The 11,176-nt window shown below is 46.4% G+C and overlaps 1 protein-coding gene across 1 annotated transcript; it reads right to left on the bottom strand.

Annotated features, from left to right (window-relative positions):
• Positions 1-5,260: 5,260 nt before the first annotated feature.
• LOC136546225 (gibberellin-regulated protein 6-like) lies at positions 5,261-7,052 on the bottom strand. The gene is made up of 4 exons (XM_066538189.1): positions 6,796-7,052; positions 6,609-6,662; positions 6,456-6,483; positions 5,261-5,675 (listed from the first exon to the last, which is right to left on the bottom strand). Exons 1-4 carry the CDS (start codon positions 6,871-6,873, stop codon positions 5,494-5,496), a joined length of 342 nt encoding a protein of 113 aa, XP_066394286.1. The 5' UTR covers positions 6,874-7,052; the 3' UTR covers positions 5,261-5,493.
• Between the last annotated feature and the right edge of the window lie 4,124 nt (positions 7,053-11,176).

The following is an 11,176-nucleotide window of genomic DNA, read 5'->3' as shown; positions in this document are numbered from 1 at the left end:
ACATATGTAGAACTTAATCTTGCATATATCAACCTCGCTACCGGATCCTCCTATACTAAGCCATCTCCATGCCACCCGAGAGCACAGCACACCTCAAATCCGACCACATTCCAGCCACGAGGGTACATGCTACTCCCGCCATCTCTCCACTCCCAGTGCGTGGGCATTCATCTTAGTATCGGATTAACCGAAGTAGGCTTACCAGAGTATGTGACCAGTACTACAAAGTGTCTCATTCAGAAGATCCATAATGAGTGGCCTTTAAGCGACATAGTCGGCAACATTACCCAACATTCAAGATAAGTCACCCGACTAGTCTCTAGTTCATTCTATCTTCTTTCTTTCTTTGGCCAGTATGCCATCTTTGATTGTATCAAAACGTTTACTTTGAAAGCCTACCATAAAGCATACTAAGCATTCTATGCCTTTGTAAATGAAATCATCTTCAAGGATGGTAAACAATTAACAAGGTAGGCAATGCATCAAATAGGTAACATTCAAAAGAATCAACTTAATGCAATAGGTAACATAGGTGATAAACTTTTCAAAGTAACAAGGTAAGGGTTTAATGCATAAACCGGGGGCTTGCCTTCGTTGACGATCTCGGGTTCCGGATCAGTAGCACAATTATCGAATCCCGTGACAACCGGGGATTCTTCCACAACTTGCTCAACTAGAATCGTTTCACTCTTGGATTCTACATGAAATAATAACATATGCTTCAACATGATGATAATGTAAACATGATGCTTTCATGGTACATGAAATATAACAACACCTCGAATACAACTGTCTTTCACGATACAGTTGCAAGCCAACAAAACCAACTTGCAATTCTACCATCAAGGACCACACATGTGACTTGACCAAACTGATCTTGAAACCCTACTGGTCACAAAACATGACCAAAACAAGATCAAACACTAATCTAACACTTAGGATTTGCTTTTATTTATTTTTGAATTAATTTGGAAATAAGCCCAAAAATGAACTTGTTCCAAATGACCTCAAAATTTTATGTAAGCTTCTCATGACAAATTAGTGTACCAAAACAAATTTCATAATTTTTGGAATTATACAGTGGCCTACAAAAATCATGGAAATTGCATTTATCAATTAATGGACTGAATTTTTGAACATTAAAAATTTATTCAAATTTCAAGTTTCATATTTTTAAACCATACTAGAGCATGTACAGAAGCTACACACAAATTTTTAGAATTTTTGGAGCTATGATTATTTTCCTACAAATTCCCAAAGTTTTAGCACTATTCAAAATCCAGAAAATATCAAAATTCACTATTCTCTCTCTTGCTCTCACTGACAGCCAGGCCCCGCTCGTCAGTGACACAGAATAGGGATACGGCGACGCTGCCATCACCGGTCGGCCAAAACGCGCCGACGGCGAGTCTCTGGCGAGACGGATAGCACCAACATGATCTACAACGTCCCGTGAATCAATCCCAGCCCTCAAAACGGCAGTAGGCGCACCGGAGGGAGCTCCACGCTGGCCATGGCGGTGCAGGCACGACGGTGCACGGCACAATCCCAACCATGGTGCGGTAGAGGCTAAAGTGGAGCAAGCATCATGCTCAGGAGCTCACCACGATCACGTCGGTGTGTTCGGTGAAGGCGGAGACAGGTTGGAACGTCCTAGCCACGGCGAGGTCGATGGTGGCATTACTTCGGCCGGCTCCAGCGAAGAACGTGTTGCACCGGGCGATTCCGGCCAACCCAAGCGACGTGAGAAAGCCGAAGAGGAGCGCAAGGTTGAGGCAATCACGCTGGTGTAGCTGGGCACGACGGACGCGGTTCGACGATGGCTACGGCGAGCGGCGGAGCTGACTGGTGGCGGAGCAGAGCAGAGGGGAAAACGGAGGACGATGGCGGCGGTGTTCCTATTTATAGCCGGGAAGAACGCGCCCGGCGTCGATAGCTCACGCACGAGCTTGCCACGGAGCTTGCTACATGTCACCACGTGAGAAAGCAGTGCAAAACGATCGGCGACAGCAGCTGTGTGGCGCCGACGGCAAGCAGGGAGGTGGCGCTCGGTTGGATTTTGATTTTTAAAGTATTTATAGAATTGCCACTGCGTTTATTTTGCAAATTACTCACAAATTTTCTAAAGAAGTTGAAAATCTCCAAAAATGAAAGTTGCTCAACTTTTCAAACTCTACAACTTTGCTTCAAGGAATATTTTCAAATTCTGCCTCCATTTTGCAATTTGAATTTGGGGTGCATTTGAGTATTTGAATCATTTCAAAATTACTCCAAATTTTATATGTAAACTTGAAAAACTTTGAATACCAAAGTTGATCTTTATAAAATAAGCTTCAACTTTGCTTTTTGTCACAACCCCAAATTCCAAATGGATTTTGAATTAGACAAAAGGGGCAAAAAGGACTTTTATGATTTGAATTTGAATTCAAATTTGATTTGTTTACCTTTTTACTTTAACTTTGATTTTTGACCAGTAACATGGCCCATTAGGATTATTTGAGTCAAATGACACATGGCCTCACATGATCACATGAAATTTGACCCTTGTGGTCATGATCTTTATTTAAAGTTTTGAATCACATCACATAAAATAACAACTTATGAAATAAAACTTATTTTAGTGAATGCATTCAAAATTTTCTACTTTATGAATGCTTTGCAATGCATATGATGACATGCCAAGTTTTAGTGCTAGGTCAAAACACCAGAGGTGTTACAATAGGTACATGTGTGTGAGCAACATATGCCATGAAGGTTGAAATGGCTCAGAGATGTTGCAAGGCTCATACATGTGATGATGAAGGAGCTCATTGCACATGAGACATGACATTGAGTCATGTGATCAAGGTGGAGAAGATCAAGACAAGACTTGGCTTGATGGACCAGTTGCAAGCGTGAAGGGCAAGTTAGAGGCTTTGGAGCTATGGACCGCGTGGCGGTGAAGCTTGAGCAAGACTTGGCTCTGATGGACGAAGGCAACGGTAAAAAGCAAGTGAAGTCAAGATCGATGAACCAATATGATCACATGATGATATGAAGTGGATCATATCATTGTTGATCGTGTTGGGGCATGTGTTGCATCGACATTGGAGGAGATGGAATAGAATGCGTAGGGCAAAGATATAACCTAGGGCATTTTATTTCACCGGTCATAGGTGTGTAGAGAAGTTGATGACCAGATTTAGGATAGATGGTTGTATTATCAAGAGGTGCAAACTTGTTTGCATATAGGTCATCTAGTGCCACTCGAGTGATCTAACTTTGCATCGTCGCTAGAATCGAGTGGCGTGGCAAGTTGAGTGGCTAATTCTTTGGAAAAGTATTTGTGAAAAGCTAACACATATACACATGGTGATGTACACTTGGTGGTGTTGGCACATTTGCAAAGGAGAAGAAGTTGGTGAAGAAAAGGAGTTGTCGCGCTGGTCACAGAGTGACCGGACACGTCCGATTTGGCTACCGGACATGTCCGATATTCTATCTAGACTTTGGGTTCAGACAAGAGTGATCGAACGTGTCCGGTATGGTGATTGGACGCGTCCGATATTTGGACCTAAGGTGAGCAACTATGTGTTAGCGATCGGACGCATCCGGTCGCCACACCAAACACGTTCGGTGTGAATTAGCGAAGTCGATGTTCAGTGAAACAGTTGATTGGACACTAGGAGCGTTCGGTCGGGACTGGGTGCTTACTGGACTTGACTGAACGCTGAGGCTCAGCGTTCGGTCAATTTCTAACAGCGCGTCCGGTCGGCCCTGGGAACTCTCTGGACTCGACCGGACGCTGCGGCTCAGCGTCCGGTCGTTTCCGAACAGCGCATCCTATCAGACTTGTTAGAGAGCCGCTGAAGGCAACAGCTAGTTTGAATGGGACATGTGGCGGTCAGGCAGTGACCGGACATGTCCGGTATGGCGACCGGATACGTTCGGTATACACGAACGGTGCGTCCGGTGCTGCGTCTAGTGCAAACGACCTGTGGGTCCAGTTGTCCCGAAATTTGTCCAGTGAAGGGGTAACGGCTAGTTTAGCCCATGAGGCTATAAATAGAAAGTGGTCTTAGCCATGGCAAGAGCTGAGCACCTCAGGAGACTTTGTGTCCATGTTTGTGAGTGCTTAGAGCCCTACATCTCACATATGCTTAATAGTAATCAATCGATTGTGTGAGAGAGCGATTCTAATGCAATTGCATCATGAGGTTGTATCAAGTGGCACTAGGTGATCGAGTTGCAAGTCGGTGGTGCTTGTTACTCTTGGAGGTTGCCACCTTCTAGACGTCTTAGTGGTGGTCTCCATCGAAGTCCGTAAGAAGCTTGTGCGGTGCTCCGAAGAAGAGCTATATGAGGAGCATTGTGCTCGCCCCGCGGAAGCCGCGAAAAGCAACTCTAGTAAAGTGTGTTATTGAGCTACTCTTATCTTGTGTTAGTTATGTGGCACCCTATTAAGGGTTTGGCGGGTGATGCCAATCAGCGCGTGAACCTCCAAGTGAGTGGTCGGCACACCGGGGACTAGCGTGTTGGTAAGCATGTGAATCTTGGGAAAAAATCATCGTGTCATCCTTGTATTCTCATTGGTTTACATTCTCGTTACACAAGCTTGTAATTACTTTCATATACATTGTGCTTGTGTAGTTGTTTTTGAAATTAGTTAGCTTGTGTAGCTCACTAGTTACCTTCTTGCTTGTGCAGCATAGAAATAGCTTCCTTGCGTGGCTAATTTAGTTTGTGTAACCTTGTTAGTCAAATGGCTTAGTTTGTGTAGCTAAGTATTTGTGCTCTCTAATTTGGCATTAGTTACCTTGTTATTGAGCATTGCTAGTGAATTTAGGAGCTTTGTGCTTTTGTTTACTAGCATGTATAGGAGCTCTCTTATTGCTTAAAGTACTAGTGGCATATGTTTGTGTGACATTGCTTTTAGAATTGGTTAGGTGAGCTCTAGCTGGCTCGGCACCTTAATTGCTTAATTATGATTTTATAAGGTGTTTGTGAACTTCGATAGAGTGGTGTAGTCTTGGTTTCCGCACTTGTTTCGGTTAATCGGCATGATTAAATTTAGAAACGACTATTCATCCCCCTCTAGTCGCCATCTCGACCTCACAGTTGTCTTAAGTTAAACTTTTTAGACTTTGACTGAATTTGTAAATTTTTTTTATATCAAACTAGTATCAATAGATGTTTCATAGAATATATTTTTATAATATACCCATTTTATGTCATAGATATTGTTATTTTTTTCTATAAGTCAAATTTAAAAAAGTTTGAGTGGTACGAATTCTAGGAATTGATTTATTTGGAACAGGAGTATAATACGTCGTACATCAACGTGATGGCAACGCCATAGGTACGTAGCTCCGTTCCTATCGTTGAATCGAGTGAATGCTGTTGTGTCGAGTGAATGATGTAGTTCATGAATCAATCAGGGTGCGCGTGTGTGTGTATGCACGCACTGCCCTGCACGCACGCCTTCAGGAATCACGGGTGCCGTGCCTGACGGAGTCACGGGCACTTTGGGCCCCCGCGCTTGGTCTTCCAGTTGTTGTAGCAGGGGCACTCGCCCTTGTTGCCGAAGTAGCCCGACGGCACGCACAGGCACTTGTTGCAGCACTTGTTGCAGAAGAAGAGGCACGGCTTCTTGTACTGCGTGTTGGCGCACCGCCGGGAGCACTGCGGCGAGCACTCTGCAACACACCACCAATACAGACAGATCAATGCACCACCCTTAGCTCATCAGGTTAGCCATACAAACCTACCTGATGCATAGATCCTCGGATCATCATCCTACTCACTGACCTCTACTTGCTAGACACCAACCATCCTATGTTATGGCCTTGTTTAGATTACCTCAAAGTTCCAAGTTTTTTCACTCTCTCTCCATCACATCAATTTTTGGACGCATGCATGGAGCATTAAATGTAGGTAAAAAAAATAACTAATTGCACAGTTTGGTTGTAAATCACGAGACGAATCTTTTGAGCCTAGTTAGTCCATGATCGGACAAAGTTTGTCAAATACAAACGAAACGTGCTACAGTGTCCAGATTGCAAAAATTTGCAATCGAAACGAGGCCTATGTATGAGTATATATATGATGCTGCCAGCTGCCCCACCATGTGCACAGTTTTTTAGTTCTGAAAGCCTCACTCCAACCAACCTAGACTCCTAGAACACTTAGTGCTACCTAGCAACAATTAAATATCACTGCATTAAGATTTCCATTTTTTCCATTCTAGTATTAGTCTGATTCTGAAGAATAGCATGTTCGCTTGCTCGTAAACGATCGTAAATTTCCAGCCAGGAACAGTGTTTTTCTCTCACACTAAATCAGCCAGCAGTAAATAATCCACGATACGATACGGCCTCCCGAACAGGCCGCTGATTTCTGACCAGCTACTACATGCCACTAGAGAAAGGAGATGAAAAGTGGAGCGATCAGAAGGTTTCAAATGGGTGGCGACTTACGGTAGCTTTTGAGGCTGCCCTGTCCACCCTGCAAAACGAGAGACAGACAGATATGCGAGAGCACGCATCAGAGAGTATATCCTTCCAATTTGTGAGCGATAACAACTGTGCAGTGGTGAAAGTCTGAAAGATCACAAGGACAGGGAGACTGACCTTGCTCACTTGGTAGACATTGTCGTCATGCTCGTCACTCCCCTTGGCCAGCACCTGATTGATGATCCAAATGCAAGAAAGAACCGCATGAGCCAGCCACACAATGCAAGTAACCAACTCGATCGGCCAGCCATGTCCATGATGCGCAGCTCAGAACTCACTCAGCTGAAGATGAACCGGATCTCACCTCGTGCTCGGACATGGAGACGGCAAGGAGGCCAGAGACGGCGAGGAGGAGCAGCAGCCTGCCGGCCATCGTCGCCATCTCTGTCTGATCTGAAGCGATGCGTGTGTGTGTGTGGCGCTGAGTGAAGGAGCAGAGCAGCTAGCTGGACTGGACTTGTATGTCTGACGAGGAGTGAGATGGAAAGATGCGGACGTGTATATATTTTATAGGCTAAAGACATGTATGGATCCCCCCAAGCAGCTTGTTTCAAGATGCGGTCCGTGGTCGCTGCTCTATTTTACTCCTATATACGTGCCTTGAAAAAGGTAGAGGTTGGAGGGAGGGAATCATGCCAACATGCGTCAAAAAAAGGAATGCTTCGCTCCTTGATATGCTTAGCATGTTCATCAGACTTCTTTTTACACTGAGCTTGTTCGTGTAAAGTAGTCCACAGACCACACCGTTCCAATTAAACATACCTAGATGAAATTAATGATGATTACACTGAAGATCCCGATCTGCATAGTGAGTGCCGACTACATAGTGGCACTGGCACCGACGAAATGCAGTGCTTTGACGTTTGTTTGCGGGCACAGATTCGGGCGCTCTCAGATCCCAACTGTTGTTCCTACCTCGCCGCTCGGATGGCAGTAGGCTGGTGCCTGGTGGTAGGATGGTAGCTACTCGCCACCCATATGGGCGGTGCTGGTGCGTGCAAGCTACTAGTACAGCTTTGGAGCTTTGCAGTAGTTGCGCACACACGTTGCCAGTTTGGCAGGGGGTGCATGGGCCGCTTCACGTGGCCGTATGCCCGGCCGGGGAACACCAGCAAGTGAGCCTGTACTTAGTGAGTGTTTAGATGCATTTGGCATGGTAAAACTTTTGCCCTACAGGGCAGCCAAACCGTGTCACTACGCGGTGACCCTGCGGGCCCGCTTGCCAGCGACAGATTGGTCCTCTCCAGCCCGTCCGAAGCTATGCACAGAGCCGTCTATTAGCAGGAAGAGCTCGTCAGGCACATAACCAATTGCTGAACCTTAAACCAGCGACGCTAGCTATATCCATGTCCAAATATGAAAGAGAGTAACTAAACACACTGATCAGGTCTAGCTGCAGCTGGATTAAGAATACCTCGTCCCACATGTGTACCATCATCATCATCCCGACCGGCCTGTGGCCCATCTCAGCAACTTATCGGTGCTCTCCATTATTGCTATGCAAACTGATGCGCGGGCGAACTACTTCAGCGAACGAACAATATTTTTCTCTAACAACAAATCAGCATAAGTAACAGCATAAGCTAAATTTCAGCAAAACGAACAGGGCGCTGTTGTGAGAGGGAAACACTACGCAACTAACCTCGGTGGGGGTCAGGGATGTGTCCTGGACTTGGTCTGGTTCAGTGACTCAGTCCCCTTGGATTTCTGCATCTGATTCCACAAGCATATATATGTATGGATCCAATTTTCAGTGTATAGCTAGTTAGTAAGAAATAGTAAAGCTGAAGCTAAACTGATGGCCAACGTGTAAGTACTGTTCCATCTCGTGGTTTCATTTCCTGTTCCGGACCGGAGGATTTTTCATAAAGCCGCGTCACAGTACCACTCACCGTCATAAAAATCCACGCTATGCTCATTTTCAGGTCCATTGTGTACACATTGTGGGGTGATTCGATCGACAAAGTGTATACGAAGGCTACTCAGCCTAGTAATTTTAAGATACAGGTTGTTCATCAAAATTAAAAGGTAAATTTAGTGCCCACAGGCCACACAGCTGATCGAAATTGTTTGTCTCCATCCTCTCTAATCTGTTGATATTCTAACTCAATACTCTTAAAGACACTATATCTAACTTTGTCCAGTTGAACAGACTTTGCTAACAATGAGCGGATTTACTTCTCGTCATTATTAATTTCTCTTCTCTTTGCATCGCAGCTCCATTTGTGGTTAATCAAACTTTAGCATATATGACGTTCACCTCCTGCACATACTAATTATATGTGGTGTCAATGGCAATAATAAATGTCGCTTATATCTTAAGTTAAATATTCTATATTAATAATGGTATAAGTCGATAATTTAGCCAATACTCTCACGGTGCAACCGTTCAGCACAACACGCCAAAGAAGTGGTTCGTTTGGCCAGCCCAAGATCGAGTCGCAGCACAATCTTCTTAAGACAAAAATCAAGGGGATGTCTCTTCCCCTAGTTGAGTTTTTTAAGTCCATAATTTAGAAACTTATACTAGATGCTAATTTAGATGCTACTTTAGGTTATTTTTAATAGCAGCGAGTAGTAATTAGGGTAGATGCTAATTTAAAGTCGCTTTATGTCGAGTTCATAAACCCAGGGTCCCTCATGGACTGGCTTCCTAGCAAAGGCTCGGCCCAGCAGGCGACATTGCGAACGACATGCAACTCCTGGGCCGGCCCAAAATACCTAAAAAATAGACTAGAAGGGCGATCCAAGTCTCTGACCGGAAGGCTTGGCCGAGGAGGAACGGCGCTCGCTTTCGACTCTGGTCCGCCTCTCCGACTGGAAGGCCTCGCTTCCAACTCCGGCCCACCTCCGGATAGCCTCTCCGACCAAAAGGTCTGGCCAGACACCACTTTCGACTCCGACCCACGTCTTCGACCGGGGATGCGCTGAACCCCTGCTCACAGCTCTTCTCCAACTGGCGCAATCAGGGCCGACTGGGACCAACTGACCGGGGACGCCCGCTCGGTAAGGACCAGAAAACAGACGGAGAAAGTAAGGTAGGACACTCAAGTCAACCGCAATACCAAGGACCATACCATGTACACCTATAGGACAGTACCCTACGACCTCCCTAGCATGACAGAACCCAAGCAGTGTTGTAGGCACCGATATTTTCCCCAACAGTGTTTGTGGGAGTCATCTACTCTCATGCTAGACGAACATGGTAAGGCACCCCACATGCCTCTAGGCATCAACAGTATGGCAGGCACTGGCGTCTGCCATACCAGAAGAAGACGACGCAACCACCCACGTGCATCTGACATTAAACAATGTTATGGGTGCCTACAATCATCTTATACCCGACGGCATGGGCAACAAGACTTAGTATATGTACACTCTCTCCCTCTCACTTGTAAAGCCATCCCCTTCATCTATAAAAGGGGATACGCTCTCTCCTAAACATATAGATCGATCAGTTCACTAACACACAACAGCAGAACCACTAGGTTCAAACCTCGAGCACACGCTCAAACACATAACACATAGCGGAGCTCCCGTCACTCTCGGTCCTCCAGACCAGAGTCCGACCGGACCTCTTGTACCCCCCATCTTTCTCCCTTCCGTTTGTAACCCCATAGCAAACTTCGAGCACCTGGGCTCAGGAATAAAGTCACCGGCCGACTCAAACTGGACGTAGGGCACGTTGCCTGAACCAGTATAAACCCTGTGTCATTGAGTGGTAGGCCACCTCCGATCACAACGTACAATAAAACTACAAATATTTATGTGTTGGTCACTTTCTGCACCGATAGTTGGCGCCGTCCATGGGGAAGATGCTGTATGTTCACACTTTTGATCATCGGATGGCCCACTTTTCCGCCACCTTCGCCATGGCGGGCTCAAGCGATACGACTCGCTTCGGCTTACTGGAGTTTCCCGCACTCTCACCTGTTGGAATGTGGGTTCCACCCGTCTTCGAGCCGTCCCAGGCCTTCCTCTTTGGAAGCCTAGACTTCATCGCCGACCGGCTCGGCGTACTACACCTCCATGAGGAGGCACTTGTTCCGATGCCTGTTGGAGGGGCACCCTCCATCGGCTCTAGGACGCACGATGACTTCAACGACGAGGCTCCTGTGCTTCATTTCGAGCAAACTATCTGCTCAAACTCCGCTATGAGTAATGTGCATACTGTTATTTACTCTCTATTTACTATCTCCCACTGATTATCTAGAGGGACCGGTAGGCGACATTGCGAACGACATGCGACTCCTGGGCCGGCCCAAAATACCTAAAAAACAGACCAGAAGGGCGATCCAAGTCTCCGACCGGAAGGCTTGGCCGAGGAGGAACGACGCTCGCTTTCGACTCTGGCCCGCCTCTCCGACTGGAAGGCCTCGCTTCCAACTCCGGCCCACCTCCGGACGGCCTCTCCGACCAAAAGGTCTGGCCAGACACCACTTCCGACTCCGACCCATGTCTCCGACCGGGGATGCGCTGAACCCCTGCTCACAGCTCTTCTCCAACTGGCGCAATCAGGGCCGACTGGGACCAACTGACCGGGGACGCCCGCTCGGTAAGGACCAGAAAACAGACGGAGAAAGTAAGGTAGGACACTCAAGTCAACCGCAATACCAAGGACCATACCCTGTACACCTATAGGACAGTGCCCTACGACCTCCCTGGCATGACAGAACCCAAGCAGT

Source organism: Miscanthus floridulus, chromosome 3, assembly GCF_019320115.1.
Source record: "Miscanthus floridulus cultivar M001 chromosome 3, ASM1932011v1, whole genome shotgun sequence".
NCBI lineage: Eukaryota > Viridiplantae > Streptophyta > Magnoliopsida > Poales > Poaceae > Miscanthus > Miscanthus floridulus.
Note: the sequence above shows the minus strand (reverse complement) of the source record. Positions and strands in the feature narration are given on the sequence as shown.